At 47.7% G+C, this 20,012-nt stretch overlaps 1 protein-coding gene across 1 annotated transcript in view; it reads left to right on the top strand.

The window, feature by feature from the left end:
- Nucleotides 1–20,012, top strand: part of ADGRD2 (adhesion G protein-coupled receptor D2) — a 57,051-nt gene that overhangs the window by 17,567 nt on the left and 19,472 nt on the right. The window contains exons 12-19 of the mRNA XM_015423002.1: nucleotides 103–134; nucleotides 2,262–2,388; nucleotides 2,476–2,579; nucleotides 3,718–3,820; nucleotides 4,627–4,780; nucleotides 6,008–6,141; nucleotides 8,312–8,427; nucleotides 12,611–12,731. Of these exons, the coding sequence (XP_015278488.1) occupies nucleotides 103–134; nucleotides 2,262–2,388; nucleotides 2,476–2,579; nucleotides 3,718–3,820; nucleotides 4,627–4,780; nucleotides 6,008–6,141; nucleotides 8,312–8,427; nucleotides 12,611–12,731 (891 nt within the window). The remainder of the gene's footprint in view (nucleotides 1–102; nucleotides 135–2,261; nucleotides 2,389–2,475; nucleotides 2,580–3,717; nucleotides 3,821–4,626; nucleotides 4,781–6,007; nucleotides 6,142–8,311; nucleotides 8,428–12,610; nucleotides 12,732–20,012) is intronic.

Raw genomic sequence — 20,012 nt, 5'->3', positions numbered from 1 at the left:
ATGCACATTTGGAGCAGATCCCTTCTGGAGTTGAATTGGAGGCTTGCTGAGGGCTTCTTCCTTTGACACTTTTTTCAGGGCCTGCCTGAGCAGCACGTGGAGCCAGTGTGTGCCTTCTGGAATTTCAGCAGAAGGTAAGCAGTTCCGTGTGGGAGGACAACTTCTATCCCCACTAGGAAGGGGAAGTGTGCAATAGAAGAACTTGCTGGGAATGGGAGCGGGGAGCTGACATCTTTTTCTCCTGCCTCAATGCAAACACAACCATAAGGCCTCCAACAGCCAGTCAATCACGCTCTTTGTCAGAGATTTACTTTATGTGTCTGTTCTTAACAACCAAATTGCAAGAAGGAGCCCGCCATGCTGGGGAGGTTTCCTTTGGCAAAGTTATTTGCAAAGCAAGTGACCTTTGGTGAAGGCTCCCCTTAATTATGCCTCCTAGGCGGGACAGGGAAGAGGCACTGGGAGAATTATGACCCATGAGGAATGCGAGATGCTCAGTCCATCTAAATATCAGCTGGCACCAGGATGTTGTTTTCCTGTCTGCCTTGTCGATGAGGAGCAAAATGATGGGGCTCTTTGGACTCTGCCAGAGACTTGCCTTTAGGCACCAACCTGCTTTCCCAAACCAGTATCTTTTGGAGGCCCAGAATTCTAAGCCTGCAGAAGGCAACTGGACTTCTGTATGGTGGGTCACACAAAAGCAGACAACGAAGTGATTGTGCCGTGCAATCACTTGAGTATGGAGGAGTGCTCAGGGGATCCTGGCAGCAGACTTGGCACCAGTCTTTGTGGCTGCAGGAGTAAGTTTGAAAACGGCAGGCAGGCAGGCAGTACCATGGTGAATTCTCAGAAGCCAGACTAGTCTCAGCCAATGCTCCCTCTAAGCTGGAGTCTTGTGAGCAAAACATCTACTTTGTGAGCTCCTGGCATTAAAGTTGTGAGCGAGCGATTTGGCTATGGCATAAATTAGTTTGCTCCGGAGCCCTCCTTCCTGAGCCAAGACAAAAATGTGTGAGCCGGAGGCTAAAAAAACTGTGAGCTAGCTCACACTAACTCAGCTTGGAGGGAACACTGGTCTCAGCCAGACTTTCGGTAGTCAGAGGGATGAGGCTTCAGTACTTCGCAGAACCCTTTCCCCGTCTCCACTATTGCAGCGTACAGAGCAAACAGATGCTTGGTTTGGCTATTAGAATTTGGATTGACTGTTACCTTAAGTATATGCAGCTCAGAAACGAAAATGTCCTCGTTTTACTTTATTTATGTAGATATGTATACCTTCCTTTTGTCCCCAGTGGATATCCAAAGTGGCTTACAACAAGATTCTCCCCTCCATTTTATTCTCACAACAACCCTCTGAGGTAGGTTAGGATAAGAGGGAATCATTGGCTTAAGGTCACCCAGCAAGTTTCCATGGTAGGGTGACCATTTGAGCCTAGCTGTCCTAGCCGCCCTCGCTCTTCTGCTTCCCCCGCTTGCATTGGTCAATTTCACACTATTTGCTGTGCGGCCGCAATTTGACCCACAGCTCCCTCTGATTTTCCCCGTGTCTTCTCGATCCTTGTTTTTTGAGATCGAGAAGAAGCGGGGGAAATGGGGGGGGGGAGCTGCAGGTCAAAATGCGGCCATGCAACGAATAGTGTGAAATTGACCAATGCAAGCGGGGGAAACAGAAGAGCGAGGGCGGTGCAGCTGCTTGTAGCCATTGTTTTCCCCCTCTTTACCTTCTGTACCCTGGAGGCATAAGGCACACCGGTATTACAGACCCATTTTCTCCTTCACAGCAGATTAGGATTTCACCAGACTTTTCGTTGTTGTTCAGTCGCACAGTCGAGTCCGACTCTTCGCGACCCCATGGACCAGATCCCGCCAGGCCTTCCTGTCTTCCGCCGTCCTCTGAAGTTTGTTCACCAGACTAGCCCCATGTATTCCAAGTTCTAACATTCTGAACATCTGGCTACATCCATAAACAGCTGTGTGTGTGGAGGGAGAACAGATCTGTGGCTGGCGCTGCTTTGAGGCAAGGGAGGAGCTGGACTATGGGAGTCCATCCCTGTGATTCTTTTCTTCGGTGTGCTGGGATGCTGATTCAGCCAAGAGAATACCACTTCCTGATATTAGCCTTTTAGGCACGTAGAGTTCTTGTGTCCCTCCTGCTGATTGCTGTAGCGTTTTCCACTCCTCCGCCCTTTGGTAGGCACAGCTCAAGGTAAAGATCTCAACATCTGTACCAACCAGGGTTTTCTTTCTCTCTGTCATGCCAGCCCTGAAGCTGGCGGAGGATGGTCCTCCGCAGGCTGCTCCGTTATAACCTCCCACGTGGAATTTACCACCTGCTCCTGCAACCACACCACCAACTTTGCAGTGCTGCTGCAAGTCTATGAGGTGCAGGTAAGAAATGTAGAAAATACCAGGGGGGGGGGCAAGGTCCACTCAGGGCAGGCCTTAAGCAACTTGTTTTTTTCTGTGCTGGGGCAGAGGAGTGCAGAAGAGGAATCAACCTTGAAGACCCTGACTTTTGTTGGCTGCGGTGTTTCGTTCTGTGCCCTGATTGTTACCTTCATTCTCTTCCTGGCTGTCGGGTAAGGCTGGAGGATTCGGGGCCAAGGTTCTAGATCGCCGTACAGGTGTGGGATGCCCTGACCTGGATAGCCCATGCAAGCCCGATCCTGTCGGGTCGCAAAAGCTAAGCAGGGCCAACTCTGGCAAGTCCTTGGATGAGAGACCTCCAAGAAATACCAGGACCGGGATGCAGAGGCAAGAAATAGCAAGCCAACTCTCTGAAATGTCCACGCCCCACTAGGGGTCGCCAGAAGTCAATCATGACTTCCAGGCACACATACACACGAAAATACCATACAGGTGTGGGGCAATTATGCCAAAGGGCCTGACTACTATCTCCACCACACACATATCAGGTTGGCTGACAGCTAATTTGAGGATCCAGCGAACCCTTCCATGATCCTTCTGAGTTTTGTGCCCACGGGTGTCTTAGTCTCTGGATGAGTTCAGTGTTATCTCTTGGAGGCCGCAGAAGATAGCTGGCAATAGCAGCAAAGCTGTGGGCATCGGTGGGTTGTGGAGTCCTCTTCCCTCACAATTGGTTCTGTCTCCTCATTCACAATCACTCTTCTCCTGTTGAATCGGCTGTAGCAATTCAGAGCCGGTCCATGAAGAAAAAAGACATGAGCCGCCATCTCCTGGGTCCTTCTGCTAGAATTCTACCAGGGTCCTTTGTACTAGAGTCCCATTGATCCACCTGTATAACTCAGGCCACTGTCTGCTACAAGCAGGGTATCACAGGTGCTGCAGGAAGGCACCTGTTGAGCAAACAGCAATGAAGAGAAGTGAAGTCAGTATTTGTGGGGCTTGCCAAGCAATGGCCCTACATCTGCCTGAGGCCCCGACAGAGCCAAGGGGAGGACTTCTTCATTGCTGCTGTGGTGACTGTCAGTTCCAGCTCCTAAGAAATGTGTGGTGTGTATGGGCCAGAGGGAGGGTCCTCAGAGGTGGAGGCTCATTCCTCCCCAAGGCCCAGTCCCCCTGTGCTCTTGCAGCCTACCCACACCCAGCCCCCAGCTGCCTCCTTCCTTGGATGTAGGCAGATGCAAATGACACTGCTTCATTGGCAGGTAATTGGCTCTAGAGAAGCATTGGCTCTAGAGAAGCATTGCCATTGGCAGCCCTGTCACTGGCTCTTGCGTCCCTTCCTTCCTGCAGTGTTCCCAAGAGCGAGCGGACCACCGTGCACAAGAACCTGATCTTTGCTTTAGCAGCTGCGGAAGCCTTGCTTATGTTCAGCGAACTGGCCAAAACCAACCAGGTAGGAAGGGGTGGGAACAGCAGGGCTCCAACCGTTCCTTCTGGGCCCTTTTGACACCACGTATTGCAGGAACCCAAGCAACATCCCTGGCTGGTGATCCCCGGCCCAAAGGATGTTTGCTGAGCCTCAACCAGAGCCTTCTTGGTTCTGGTGCCAGCCTCTCAACTAAGATCTGGGCCCTGCAGGACTTAATGCAGTTCTGTGGGGCCCGCAAAACGGAGATGTTCCGCCAGACCTATGATTGAGGCGACGGAGATCTGTTTATATTGGCCACCCCTGCATGGCTGGCCCTCCTCGCGTGTGTTGCTTGTCTGTCTACTTTATGTGGCATACTTGCTTACCCGGGGTTCCTTGTCTTCTCTGTGCTCAGTCTGCATCGTCTTTTGCCTGCCCGTTCCCCCAGCATCAGTTGCCATCCACCTGCACCCATATGGGGAGCCTAGGCAGGAGCAGGCGGAGATGGACTGGTTAAATGGTGCCATTGATGGTCATTGTTGATATACTAATTGATGTTATTGGGTTTTAATTAATTGTTTGGATTATGTTTTTTATTGTATCATCATAACCTGCCCTGAGCGGGCTAGAAGTCAAATAAAGATAAAGAACATGGGGAAATAAATCACGTGACTTGTCCATGTCCATTAATGACAGGGGCCCCCAAATGTCATCCTGTTCACTGCCTCTGTCTCGGAGGCAGACGGAAGACTGGAGGGCAACGGGTGGGCAAGCAGTCCAGCCGTTCCAGTCCGGCTCTTGGCCAGACGACCCTGTTCGTTGCCTGAACCTTCCCCTTTGCCTCCTGCCAGGGAGTGTGCTTTGCCGTCACAGCCTCCCTCCATCTCTTCTTCATGGCTGCCTTTGCCTGGATGCTGGTGGAAGGGCTTCTCCTCTGGAGCAAAGTGGTCGCTGTGAACATGAGCGAGGATCGACGGATGCGGTTCTATTACGTGACCGGATGGGGTCTGTGTTCGAGAGAAGCGGGGGGAGAAATGGGGGGGGAAGGCCGATGGCCTGGTGGGATTTCTTTTCCTTCCTATGGAACTCTTGACCCAGTTTAATGGACCCCCTTCATGCTGTAACTCCTGTGTTGTCACTTGTGTTGCAAGAGAACTTACAAGCGCCCCTGGTAAGAGGAGTTAGACAAGGGAGACCCATCCCCATTCAGCCTTGAAGCGCACTGGGTCACCTTGGGCCAGTTACTCTGTTTCAGTTTAACCTACCTTGCAAGGCTGTTGTGTGAGTACAGAGGAGAAATATATGTACTATCATGTGCTTCTTGAGTTAAGTGTGATAAAGCAATAGAGAACGAGGGAGTACTGGTTCCTTAGCCCTGCTGTTGAACTGTTCAGTCACGTGAATGTGAAGCAGCTTCCATCACTCCTGTGCTGTTTGCCAGGAGAAATCTGAGCTATCGTGATGTCATTTCACTGCATGCAGTCCTCCTGCTAGGCAGTATGTGTCTATCCATAAAGAATTTGTAAGAGCCGTGTGAAAATAAGGCATGCAAACACAACCTTTGCAAGAGTCCTGTCAGTTGCAAGAGGTCTTCTTGGCGCTGGGGGCTGAGTTTTGCAGCTATTTAGGAAGGGGATGCAGCATTCAAAGCTACCACGATGGGTCCTTCTGGTATGCTAACCTTGCAAATGTGTAACCCGTGTTGGGATTGTGGTTCATCCACTCCTAGAAAACAATCCAGCCGTACATCAAGTCGTGTTGGGCAGATTTCCCCCTCCCCCTGCACTGGTGGAGGGGTTCTGGAGCCTAGCAAGTTGGCCATAGCAAGGAGAAGATCTTCTACCAATACCGTTCAGGGGTTAGGCAACTTTTGTGTGTGGTAGCTGAGGCCAAAAGCCAAAGAAGCAATCCGCAGAGAAGGGAGGACTGGGTAAAGTTTGATGGGAGCTGAGACTGAAGAAGACAAGACCAAGAAATAACCATGAAGTATCTCTGGCTTGATGGTCATTGTTATATTTGACTCCCAGATAATTCCAATCCCAGATGTCCTTTGACCTAGCAAAGGAAGGTGGACTCTACTTGTAGGGCCTTTAAGGCTACAGGCCTCTGTCTGTAGCCCACAGGATCCTGCAACCAGCAGCTCAGAATCCCCCCCCCCAAAAAAACTGTAAATTGGATTATTCGCAGGCATACGCATGACTCTGCATTTGTCTTTCTTGCCTGCACTTTCAGGGCTTCCTGTTGTTATTGTTGGTGTGACTCTGGCAACGTCATTCAACAAGTATGTGGCGGACAACCACTGTTGGCTGAATGTGCAAACGGATATAATCTGGGCCTTTGTTGGGCCAGTCCTCTTTGTTCTGACGGTAAGAATCAGAGAGACTGGCAGATCTTGTCTTAGTTAAAGATATTTCGATATTGAGTATTTGAGATGGTGGAGGGGAGACACCAGAAAGAGGTGGGTCCCAGGAGAGACCATGTTTTTGGGCTTGCTTCCAATGTATCATGTATGAAATGTAAAAGTATGTCAGCTCAGATTTGCCTGAAGGTCTTGTTCCATGCTGTACAAATCTCAGGTAGGTGAAATTGCTTGCGACTACTTTGTGGTGGTAGGGGGGTGCTTTGCACATGCACAGGGGTCTTTGGCAGTCTTCTCTAATGCAAGAGTGTCAAGCATAAGACCTGGGGAGATGGAACCGGCCCGTCTAGGGCTCTTATGCAGCCCACGGGCAACTAGTGCTAGGGAGGGAATAGGAGACTGTTGGGGGGGGAGTGGATTCAGCATAGCAGAACAACCTCATCTGCAGCAGTCAGGCAGCGTGGGAGCATCTGCCCAGTACTGCATTGCTGGCTCTCCAGTCCACCGACATGGGTTTTCCTTGGCACCCCTCTCCAAGCCCATAGGGCCTTGCAGTGAGAATACAACAACTCCGAGCTTACCAGCTGCTGTTCTTTATGCAATTTATATCTCCAGTACCTGGCATTATGTTCTATGGTACACATGGCCTGGCCAAGTGACATTTATTTGGAATACTGTGTGCAGTTCTGGTCACCACACCTTAAAAAGGATATTATAGCTTTGGGAAAAGTGCAGAAAAGGGCAACTCGAATGATAAAAGGGTTGGAACACTTTCCCTATGAGGAGAGGTTAAAGTGCTTAGGGATCTTTAGCTTGGAGAAACGACGACTGAGGGGTGACATGATTGAGGTTTATAAGATTATGCATGGGAAAGAGCAGGTAGAGAAAGAGGTACTTTTCTCCCTTTCTCACAATACAAGAACCCGTGGGCACTCCATGAAATTGCTGAGCGGTCGGGTTAGAACAGATAAAAGGAAGGACTTCTTCACCCAAAGAGTGATTAACACATGGAATTCACTGCCACAGGAAGTGGTGGCGGCTACAAGCATGGACGGCTTCAAAAAGGACGTCCTTCTTCACCCAAAGAGTGATTAACACTTGGAATTCACTGCCACAGGAAGTGGTGGGTGCTACAAGCATGGATGGCTTCAAAAGGGAATTAGATAAGCATATGGAGCAGAGGTCCATCAGTGGCTATTAGCCACAAGGTATAGCTAGGGGCTCTGGGGCAAGTGATGCTCTGTCTTCTTGGTGCTTGGGGGGGGTCAACAGTGGGAGGGCTTCTAATGTCCTGGCCCCACTGGTGGACCTCCTGATGGCACTGGTATTTCTGGCCACTGTGTGACACAGAGTGTTGGACTGGATGGGCCTTTGGCCTGATCCAACATTGGCATCTCTTATGTTCTTATGTCAGATCTGACCCTCGTAACTAATGAGTTTGACACCTCTGACATAACAGATAATGTTATATATTCATCTACCTTTCTTGTTGAGAGTCAAGGTGGGCTACAGAATACAATAGAGATCAGTATAGTACCTGTTGCTAGGAAAAGTTGAAGGCAGCAAGAACAGAGGAAGACCAAACATGAGATAGATTGACTATATAAAGGAAGCAATGGCCCTCAGTTTGCAAGACCAGAGCAAGGCTGTTAATGACAGGACATTTTGGAGGACATGAATTCATAGGGTTGTCATAAGTCAGAAGCTACTTGACGGCACTTCACACACACACACACACACACACTACCTGTAACAAACAGTGCAATAAAACTGGATTACAAAAATTAGAGAACAGTGCAATAAAGCAGTATATAAATACATCCAATACACAATGCAAAAGAGAGAGAAAATAAACGGCCTAATTTTTCCAGACATTAAAACTACAGTGTTTTTATTATTTTTATAAAAACACTCTCCCAAACAATTTGATTTTATGCATTTTGTGGAATGATAAAAGCCCTGGAGCCTTCTGGATGTTTTCATTCAGGCCACTCCACTAGAGAGGAGCCCCACATTTAGTGAAGCCCTTAGAGTGCCACAACCGTTGTGGTAGTGGAGACTGCATATTCACTATAAAGGGAGAGGCTGGGATTCCTTCCCTGGCTGTTGTAGAACCAAATCTAAAGCTGTGCTGCCAGAAGGGACCCTCCTTTACTGCTGGCTTCGATCCCTTGCAGGTGAACACCTTTGTGCTTTTCCGTGTGGTGATGGTGACAGTTTCCAGTGCACGGCGGCGCTCAAGGATGCTGACACCCAACAGCAGCCTGGAGAAGCAGATTGGCATCCAGATCTGGTGAGTCAGACACTGGTTATCAGGTTTTTGACAACAAGGCAAATAGCAACCCTGGAACCATTTCAGACCAGGAAAAAGGTGCAGGGGGAGGCTTAAGACCACCCTTCCCTCACACCATGGTCCAAATCAAGGGTCCACGGGCCTAGGAAGAGACTTCAAAAAAAGAAAGCTGGGATTCATGTTCCCTCTAAGCTGTGGAGTCTTGTGAGCAAAAATTCTACTTTGTGAGCTGCTGGCAAAGTTGTGAGCAAGTGATTTGGCTACTGCATAAATTAGTTTGCTCTGGAGCCATCCTTCGTGAGCGAAGACAAAAATGTGTGAGCCGGAGGCTAAAAAACTGTGAGCTAGCTCACACTAACTCAGCTTAGAGGGAACAAGTCCTGACATGGAACTCACAGAGCTCAGGGGTTGGCAACCTCTGGTTTTTGAGCCAAAAGACGTCAGTACAGAACCAAATACGGTTCTAAGACAGAAAAATGTTAAGGTAGATTGGATGGGTAGGTGGGATGTTGGTATATCCAGTATGTAAAAGAAACAGCAGGCAAAGGTACTAAAGGGCTTCCTGGAGATACTTTACAGAAAGGGACATGGTAGAAATGAACAGTTGGCAGGCAGTAATCCAAGTGCAAACAATGCACAGATTTATGCCAGGGCATTTAGTCATGCTGGACACACAACCATGGAAGAAGTCTTTGGACAGTGCTGGCTTTTCAGCTTGGAAATGGAGATGAGCACCGCCCCCTAGAGTTGGATTTGACTGGCTTTCGAGCAAGGGTAACCTTTACATTTACTTTTTACTAAAACAGATGTGCAGGGTTTTCCTGTGTTTTTATTACTTATTATATATTATTGTTTATTATATTTCTTACTTATTTCTTATTGTTACTTTGTGTGTATATTTATTACTTATTATTTATTACTTCCTATGTAATTTTATTACTTGTTGCTTAAAAGATCTGCAATGACTAGTGTTTGGGCTGCAGAAATTCAGTTAGCAGTAATATTGTCTATTTTCAGCTTATCCAAATGGATTTTCTTATCCTGGCTCTTCTTGGTTTGACTTTTTATGTCATTTGGATTTTTAATTATAAAAGGTTGCTGACCCCTGTCCAAGTTAGTTCCTTGGTGTGTGGGTAACAACCAATGACCGATGGGGTTCAGTGTAAGAGCTAAGAGATGCACATTGGGGCAAAAAGTCCCACCTTTAAATATATACCATTTGGGTCTGAACTGACAGAAACTGATCAGAAAGGGCTTGTGGGGTCTCAATGAACATGTCAGCTCACTTTACAACAATGTTGCAAAAGGTAAATTCAGTGTCACTGATGATTAGAAAAGGAACGGCAAACAAAGCAGCCAATATCGTAATGCCCTTGTATAAATGTGGAATATTATATACTGAATGCTGTACCCCAAGAAGGATTGTGGCTTTTCTTCCATTATTAAAAGTTTTTCCTGAGCATATAAAAAGCTGTGATCTTGCACAAGTCCCATTCATACAAGTAGACCATTTATTTGAACAAGTTTTTTGCAATAATTTATTTTTCATGTAACTATACAGGTACATTGGTGTGATAAGAACGTAACTTCCTTTTACAAAACAAACCAACCCCACTCATATATAGCAAAGGTCACTGCTAATTTGCCCTTCTAAGGAAACTGGACTTTAAAAAGCTGAACCTAGGAGGCTTTGTATAGCAACTATCACAAAACTAAATAGCAATGCTAACTTGATCTGTATTTTCATGCTTGTTGTAGGGTAGCTTCCAGTGATGTCAGGGGGTGTAGCATATGCAAATAAGTTATGCTAATGGGTTATGCTAATGAGCTCCTGCACCTCTTTTTCTACTAAATGACCCCTAGTGAAGTTTATAAATAAAATACATGGAGTGGAGAAAGTGGATAGAGAGATCTTTTTTTCTTCTTCTCCTGTCATACTAAAACTTGTGAGCACCCAATGAAGTTGATGGGCTATTGATACAAGACAGAAGAAAGTATTTCTTCGAGAAAAACTAACTTGTGGATTTTGCTGACACAGGACATAGCAATGGCCACTAGTATCATTAGAACAAAGTTTGAGTCCAGTGGCACCTTTAAGACCAACAAAGTTTTATTCCAGGTATGATCTTTCATGTGCATGCTTACTTCCTCAGATACAGTCACTGTGTCTGAGGAAGTGTGCGTGCACACCAAAGCTCATACCTTGAATAAAACTTCGTTGGTCTCAAAGGTGCCACTGGACTCAAACTTTGTTCTACTGCTTCAGACCAACACAGCTACCCACTAGTATCATTAGCTTTAAAAGGGGATTAGACAAATTCATAGAGGATAGTTCTATCAATGGCTATTAGCTACAATGACTAAATGGAATCTCCTTGTTCAGAAGCAGTAAGCCACTAAATATCATTGTTGGGTGAGGCAGCAACAGGGGTAGGTTCTGGTCTCTGCGCCCTGCTTGTAGGCCTTCTGGAGGATCTGGTTGGTCATGGTGTAAAACAGGATGCTGGAACAGGTGGACCATTAGTTTGATCCAGCACGGCTGTGCAGAGTCCACCTTTTTACATGCTGTAGATACCCAGATAGATTTTGAACTGTGATAGCATGTGGTCAGATGATTGTGTTTCTGACATACCTTTAGCCAAAAGAACAAACACAGTCCTGCCTTTTAAATTAGTGAAACAGTGGGCACTGCAGAATAATTGCAGGAAGGGGGAGGGGTGAGACAGTGATAATTGGTGTAAGAATTGCAGTGCTGCAAGCATGTCCCATTTTCATTTGTGAAATTTTGGAAGATTTGCAGGGGCACCTTTTGCAAGTTGCATGAGTTTGGGATGTCCAGGCAAGTAAGAGGGCAAATCTGTGCATGCCCTCAACCAATGCTCCCTCTAAGCTGTGGAGTCATGTGAGCAAAAATTCTACTTGGTGAGCTACTGGCATTAAAGTTGTGAGAGAGCGATTTGGCTACTGCATCAGTTAGTTTGCTCTGGAGTCATCCTTCCTGAGCTCAGACAAAAATGTGTGCGCTGGAGGCTAAAAAATTGTGAGCTAGCTCACACTAACTCAGCTTAGACGGAACACTGCCCATATCAATGTGGTGAGTCCCTTGTCTCCCAGTGCAGTATGTACATCTCAGAGGGACATTTTCAGATTTTCCCTGCAGCCACCAAATTAGTCACTTCAGCCTTTGGAGTCAGGAAGAACTTCCCTGGTAGTGCTGGCCAAGGACATTTGCATACCTTGAAAAAGGCAAAATCAAAACGACCCCATTCTCGTGTGCAGTTTGGTCTGTTTTACACAGGGAAATGTCTGACCCAGGATCCTGCCCCCTGAAGCAAGTGCTTTATGTCACTCGCTGGTAAGGCTGGTCCTGGCTTGCAGCTCAGTCTCCGTTCAGAAGCCTTCCCTTTGTTCAGTCACCTCCGTATCGCTCAGTCTTGCAAGAGCTTTTCCTAAACTCTGATAAAGCTGCCGGGCCAAAAATCTCTTGTTGCTGTTAAGCCGGCGCCAGTTTGCAACCACCAGAGACACATTGTTCCTGCAGTTGCACAAATAAATGCTACTAAATTTGCAGACGTAGCCTGGCATTGGAGGGCAGGGTGACATGTAATGGCCACAGCCCCACAGAGAAGAAGGGGGGAAGGCAGTATGCACCCCTGCCTGGTGATGTCACAGACTTCCTCTTGAGCTCACTCCTGTATGTAAACAAAGGGCAGGGTTGGCCAGGAAGGGAAGATGGTGGGTGGCATGGCCTCTACCGGTGCTATCAGCAGGCAGAGGAGCTTCTGTTTTGGCTTCTCTTCCTTGTTGAGGTCTTCAGGCTTGCCCCATCAGTTGTATTTCCCCAGATCAGCACCAACATGGGGCATACGAACTTGGGGGAATATCCCCCCCAACCTGGGTGAAAGTAAGGAAAAGGGTCTCAGATTCCCACACGTGGGATAAAAACAAACCTTCATATATCAGCATTGGAGCAGCAGGCACAAAACAAGCCGAAAGATGCATCTGAATCGTCTCTTTAAGGATGAGCAGCCTCCAAAATGCATCTTTGACGTGCATAAATTTGATTTTCAGTAGCAGGATATGTCTTGGGGGTGTAAATGCAACCTCCTTCTCCTCGTTTTGGTTCTGAATGCAGTCAAGTTAATGGTGTGTGTTTCTTTCCTTTCCTCCTGCCCTTTGCTAGGGCAACCGCCAAGCCTGTCCTGGTCCTGCTGCCCGTCCTCGGTCTCACCTGGGTGTGTGGTGTCCTGGTGCACCTCAGCATCACCTGGGCCTACATCTTCATAGTGCTGAATTCCCTCCAGGTGAGTCTTGCTCCTGGACAGGGCTGCATTCTAAGGAAATGGTTTCCTCCTGGTTTCATTTGAGGTTATCCTAAACAGGATGGAGCCCCAGAACCAGTTTTCAGTGCTGCAGACTCCACCTTAAAGTAGCCAAGATTTGTTTTCCTCTGAGCACATGCAGAGTGTGCCTTTCCCTCCCTATAGCCTTTCCTTGAATCTTGTGGGTTGGAGTGGAGGGCACGGGGAGAGAGTTTCAGCTTCAAAAAGGTTGCTTTTTGCTGCGGTGGCTCTCTTTCGGCAAATGGCTCAAGAAATTTTTCAGTGCAGAATTGCCCCTTGCAACTTTCAGCACAGTCCAGCAGAGCAGACACTGACAGTGAAAGGAGACCACTGCTTGTCCGTCTGTGGAGATTCCCTTTCCATGTATCATCCACCTTTGTTCAGTGGCCATTCCTCCACTGCTTAGATCAACTTGGAGCATCCTGCAATAACCCCTTTTGCCCTGGTTTACTTTGCACTTGGGCCAGTGTTCTTATCTTAACCCACACATCCACCCAACCCCTCCCTTCAAACAGAAAAGCAGCCCTTTTGTTTTCGGAGGGGAAGTACCATAGGAATAAAAATAATCTCCAAGAGAGTGTGAAGGAGGACTGGCAACAGAGATGCTATCAGGACTGCACCCTTCATCCAGTGATGCTCCAAGGAAAAAAGGGGAAAGAAAATCACTCAGAGGAAAGAAAATCATGTGTACGTAAGGAAGCAATCCCCCCCCCCCCCACTAGTTCTGCCTGTTCTGTAATAAGGCCCAGGTGCGTGCACATGAATGCCAGTTTACAGACAGGAGGAAACAGACGAGGGGTTGTTCTGATGACCCTCCCCATCTGCACTGATTGTGATGTCAGCGCTGGAGTGTACAGCCCCCTCCCCTGGCTGCGTAGGAGTCAGCTTTGTTTCATAGCTGGCCACAATTAGAGCGCAAAGCTTCGAGATAGCAAAAGAAAAAGAAAAAACCCTCAGGAAGTGAATCCCTCCCAGAGCAAAGCAGAAATAAGCTATGAGGGTGTAAATTTGGAGCAGCTGTTCCCAAACCATGATTTAGTGATGGGCAATCTGATTGTGAGAGGCGAGATCTAAGGGCCCTTCCCAGCAAAGTGGAGGGCAGGGAGCTTCAGGGCATGCTAGACAACTCGGGTAGAGGGCTGAGTCTGTAGGCATTCTGTTATCAGTTCCTGGGGTTCACTTTCCTTTCTCTAGTGAGGAGCCTAAGGAGAGAGAATTTTGTATGTGATGCTAGGGCATAGGGTTGCCAGGTCTGGGTTGGAAAATACCTGGAGACTCTGGGGGTGGAGCCAGGAGAGGGTGGGGTTTGGGGAGGGGAGGGGCCTCAGCATGGTACAATGCCACAGAGTCCGTCCTTCAAAGCAGCCATTTTCTCAGGGGGAGTTGATCTCTGTCAGCTGGAGATCAGTTGTAAAAGCGGGAGATCCCCAGGCCCCACCTGGAGGCTGGCAACCCTACTAGAGCAGTAGATTCGAGACTGATAGAGCAATTTCTCTTCCATACCTCACTTAATGAATTTAGGGGGATTCACTGCTGTAAGCATGATGGCTAAATTGAGTTTCTCATGTTCAGAACGCTGGAGGGAGGAGCAAATGCTGGGAAAAGGTTGATAAGCAGACCTTGCTAAGCTTACTGTTTGGGGGCTTCCTGGAGTCATCTAGGATGGCCCCTGTTGGGAAAAGGGATGCTGGAGTAGATGGACCTTCAGTCTGATCCAGAAGTGGTTTTGTAAGTGGATCTGGTCTGGTCTGGAAGCAATCTCCATTCCCTTGCATGCCCACATACACACACTCTCCCTCCCTCCAGGAACTGCAGTAAATATGAGTCATCCTGCAAGTAAATTCTACTAGGGTTCTATCAAAATCGCCTTCTGAGATTAAAGGAACAAACTTTTTATTTTGAACTTTTAAAATAGTGTTACAGAGCATGTCATAATAATACATTGTATTCACATAGTTTCGAAATAACAATAAAACAAATTACAGGAGCAATAGGATATAGAACTGTAAACATTCTTAGTCCTATAATAATGCTAGAATTCTATATTTTGAAGGGGAAATTATATTTTTAACTAGATGTAAGCTCTCAGACCAAGAGAATCCCGGTCTTGCGCTTTTTAAAACAGTTATATCCAGGGGTGGGCAAAAAAAAAAGGTAAAATTTGGATTCGGATATATTGAACCTGCATTTTTTTGGGAAACCTCAAAAAACCTGAGTACCTATATCAGTAAAGCATAGATATCTGAAAATTTTCGAGATTCCTGAATAATTTGGGTCCATTATATCCAATGGGGCCATTGAAGTCAATAGCAAAAACCTTCTGAAAAGTTTGCTGGGGGCTGGGGGGAGGGGGTTTGGGGTAGAGGTTCCAAATTTGGACTGTAGCTGCTGGAGCCTCTCCCCAAAAGACCCCCAACGTTTTGAAAAGATTGGACCAGGGGGTCCAATTCCAGGGGCATCCAAAGAGGGTACCCCCAGTTCTCCATTGTTTCCTATGGGAAATTGGGGATGGGAAAAAGGCAAGCAGATCTCCCTGTAAGAAACTAAGTGAGGTGTGGTGGTGGTGTGAGGGAGCATGTTTGCCAGGCCAGCAGCAGAACCTGTGCAATGTACCCCCCAGAACCAGTGCCACTGTGCCAGTCAGTGCCCAAACCCAACTGGATTCAGTTCAAACCAGAGAATCTCTGCATCTGCAGCATACATAAACTGAGGGAGCATGTTTGCATTGCCAGCCAAGCCAGCAGCAGAACCAGAGCAATCTGCCCACCCCCACAACCTGTGCCACTGTGCCAGTCAGTGCCCAAATCCCCAGACCCAACAGAACTCAGTTCAGACCAGAGAATCCATGCAGCATAAGAGGAATGGATTGCTTGCCACTTTGCCAGCCAGGCCAGCAGCAGAAGAACCAGTGCAATCTGCCCCCCCAAAAACCAGAGGACTGCTGAAGCATAAGAGGAATGGTTTGCCAGCCAGGCCAGCAGCAGAACCAATGCACGGTGGCCCCCACAACCTGTTCCACTGTGCCAGTCACTGCCCAAACCCAACTGGACTCAGGTCAAACCAGAGGACCTCTGCAGCATAAACTGAGGGGGGCAGTCAGGACCTAAGCAAGTTAGCAATCATTAGGGGTGTGCGATTCCCCACTCAGCATGTTGCCAGAGGCCAGGGGAACCCAAACGGGCCCAAATCAGAGGAGTTGCCAACTCTCCAGGGGTGCCCAAAGGTTGCGGTACCCACTTTCCTGGGTTGGGGGATCAGCCAGAGGGGTTTCACTGTTCCTCTAGGAAGGCGGTGTGAATCCAGTGAGTGGTGGCAGCAACTAAGGAAGGAAAATAGCCCCATCAGACAGGGTTGGCAGGCAAAAACGGGCTTGCGCGAGCCACAGAATGGCTGCTCAATTTCCCAGGGCTGAGGGTGGGTCTCCGTTCCCCACAATGCAGAAAATTCACAACTACCTCTCCCCCACACCCCCACTGGCCCCTCCTCCATGCCCAGAAGGTGACTGGCTACTAGCCTAGCCTGTTTTGGAAACCCAAAGGTGCCCAGAGGCTGAAAAAGATTTGGGACCCCTGTTCTAAACACTGATTTGCCTAGAAACCATGGCTTGGTGTGACTGTGAACGCAGCCCACTTCGTCAGATGCATGAAGTGTCACCTCTACTTAGCACAGACGGTAAGGCTTTATGCATCAAGCCAGGCAAGCAGCCTCTGTGTCTCCTGTCAGCTTACGTCAAGAAGATACTCAGGTCAGACCAGAGGACCTCTGCAGCATAAGAGGAATGGTTTGCCAGCTAAGCCAGCAGCAGAACCAGTGCACAGGTCCTGTCAGCTTACGTCTATCAGCCCTTGTTTCAGCCTTGTAATCAAACTCAGGCCCGCTTTTCCAGCTTTAGCCTCTAGATGGTGACCGTTCTAGTCCGATAATCTTCCAGGATCCAGATCATTTTTGGCTGTTCTAAACTTGGTGGAAAGTAAACAAGTCTGGAGGATTGAATTCTGTCTAATTTAGAAACATAGAACTGGAAGGTACCTCAAGGGTCATCTAGTCCACCCCCTGCACAATGCAGGAAACTCACAACTAGCTCTCTCCCCACACTCCCCCAGTGACCCCCTGCTCTATGTCCAGAGGAAGGCAAAAATCCTCCAGGATCCCTGGCCAATCTGGCTTGGAGGAAAATTCCTTCCTGACCCCAAAGTGGCAAATGGCATTGCCATGGGCACATAACAAAAGAACCACGAGAACTGAGCAATGACTCATCCCTTCTTGCCCTCCTTCTCATGCTCTGCCTAAATTCACATAATCAGCATTGCTGTCAGATGACCATTTAGCCTCTGCTTAAAAACCTCCAAAGGAGAGCCCACCAACTCTGCATTTTGCATTTACCCAAACCTCCTAGTTCGCTTGCTACATTTTCAAGATCTCATGGGCTCAAGACTGGATGGGGATGCTTCTGAAAACAAAGTGAAGCCTCAGGGCCAAAAATGCTTATTTTAAAGAGTTTTTCGTTCAAGTTACCTGCAGCCACACAACAGCTGTGGGGAATAGCTTTTTAAAAGTAAAGCAGAGCTGCCCTGACCTGGATAGCCCAGGCAAGCCCAATCTCATCAGATCTTGGAAGCTAAGCAGGGCCAACCCTGGCAGGTATTTGGAAGGGAGACCTCCAAAGAATAGCAGGGCCAGGAGGCAGAGGCAGGCTATCAAGCCACTTCTCTGAACGTCATCCATACCCAGTAGGGTTTGCCAGAAGTTGTCATGACTTCCAGGCATGGCCACACACACACAAATACAAAAAAACCCAGAGCTCTAATGAGCTTGGAATGCCCCCACTAGGGGAGGAAGGGCTCTTGCCTCCCCCCCCCCCATCTTCTGATGTCAAAACAGCACTGTGGGGGCATTTTCCCCTGTTTTGCTGCTCCACATGCACAGAATACTCCTTGTAGAGCAGCAAAGACAGGGAGTGACTTCCCCTGTGCTGTTTTGGTGCATGGAAAATGGCTCTGCAGCAGTATTCTGAACCGCCTTCCTTTCCTTTTAAAAAGCCATTTCCTGCAGCTGCTGTATGGCTGTGGAGAACCTGAGCTGAGTCCAGTGAACTCAGACCAAGCTCTTTGAAGAAGAAGAAGAAGAAGAAGAAGAAGAAGAAGAGGAGGAGGAGGAGGAGGAGGAGGAGGAGGAGATTGGATTTATACCCCGCCCTTCACTTGGAGTCTCAGAGCGGCTTACAAACTCCTTTCCCTTCCCCTCCCCACAACAGACACCCTGTGAGGTGGGTGGGGCTGAGAGAACTCTGACACAAACTGCTCTTTTTCAAGGACAGCTGTGCCAGAGCTTGTGACTGACCCAAGGTCACATCAGCAGGTGCAAGTGGAGGAGTGGGGAATCAAACCCAGATCTCCCAGATTAGAGTCCGCACACTTAACCACTACACCAAACCGGCTCTTGAAAATAAGCATGGAACCTCCCTTGGCCCTTTATGATAGATCTGTGGTGGCGGAGCAAAGAAACGATCCCTGATCAAAGGAGATTGGGAACTGACAGGTCTGATATTGGCCTACCATTTTCCAAAGCATTATTTTTATTGGAACAATGAAAAAAAATACTTTAATCATCAACAGCTTTGTAATGTGTGCTCATTACAAAGAAACAAATTAATTCACGGGTTTGTGAAACGACACGCACTTTAAAAAAATCAACACATTTCTAACCGTAATAAGTAAGATTTTTTAAATGTGATTGATTCACTGAGCTTCTATTTAGCTTTTATTCTTGAGTGATTGGGTTAAGCCTACAGCTGCAGTAATAAGAAATTAAATGAGAACAAAACAACAACAGAAATTTTTTAAAAGCAGCCTGCACCACATCCACATTGGGCCAATTCTTCCTGTTCGGAGAGGCTACAGTTATGCTGCTAGGTTTGCCTCAGACTGCTACTGGGTGAGAGGATCAAGAAGCTCTCTCTGTCACCCTTGCTAATAGACCACACCATAATGGACACCATGGGCGTCCCCCCTTCTTCCCAGAAGACCAGAAGTGCAATCTGATATCACAATCAGTTCAAATCTGCCTAGCCTTCTGCACAGGAGGTAGAAAAAAGGCTTAGGATCATGGCCTGCAAATATGGCATCTCTGCCACTTAAGAAAAAAAATGCTACCTGATGCAAAATTCTGGAGAACTCGAAAAGCTTGCACACTGTTTTGTGCTGTTCTTATTAGTCTTAGTAAAATGGTATGATGTGGCTTTTGGTTTTGCACCTATACAGTGACCTTCTTGGTTTTATGGAACATTCAGTGGGTGTTTGACCAGTCTGTTGAAATGTTCACCAATTCTAAAAGAGACAACTCAGGAAAAGAATTTTCCCTGTGAAATGGTAACTGCATATCAGTATGGAAGTTCACCTCCCTTCATATACTGTATCCTGGCATGATGACAAAGCAACATTATATACTTTGCATATTATACACACACACACACACACACGGAATAAGGCCAATTGTGGAAATAAATACAACAAGCTCTAGAAAGAGGCTCTGGGCGGGTGCCCCAGCCTTGGGCACTCAGTGTCAATTTACTGTGGCGACCTCAGCAGGGTATAATGACACCAAGTCCACCATTTTCTCCAGAGGAACTGATCTCTGCTACCTGAAGAACAGTTGTAATTTTGAGATCTCCAGCCCTCACCTGGAGATTGGCAATGATGGTTCCTCAGGAGGGACTAACTGCTTTGGAGGGTGGAGTCTATGGCGTTGTACCTTTCTGAGGTCCCACCCCTCCTCAAGCCCCATCCTTTCCAGGCTCCTCTCCTCAAATCTCCAGGAATTTCCCAACCTGGAGTTGGCAAACCTATCTCCTTCCCAGCCAAACATCAGCCTACCTTTATCTGCCCCTCTGACTTCAGCTTTCCATCTCCTCTCCTCTCCCTTCTAAAGAGCAGTTGTAATTCTGAGTGATCTCCAGCCCCCACCTGGAGATTAGCAACAATGGTTCCCCAGAAGGGAATGGCTGGTTTGGAGGATGGAGTCTATGGCTTTGTACCTGTCCAAGGTCCCACGCCTCCTGAAACCTCACACTCTCCAGGCTCTATCCCTCAAATCTCCAGGAATTTCCCACCTGGAGTTAGCAACCCTATCTCCTTCCCACCCAATCATCAACCTACCTTTATTTCCCCCTCACTCTTCAGCTTTCCACCCCCCACACACCTGCAGCCTCTCCCATGCTCTGACGCCCTGACTGCTACATAACAT

This window comes from Gekko japonicus, unplaced genomic scaffold, assembly GCF_001447785.1.
Source record: "Gekko japonicus isolate JY-2015 unplaced genomic scaffold, Gekko_japonicus_V1.1 scaffold208, whole genome shotgun sequence".
NCBI lineage: Eukaryota > Metazoa > Chordata > Lepidosauria > Squamata > Gekkonidae > Gekko > Gekko japonicus.
The sequence above is the reverse complement of the archived record's forward strand: the minus strand, read 5'-3'. Positions and strand labels throughout refer to the sequence as shown.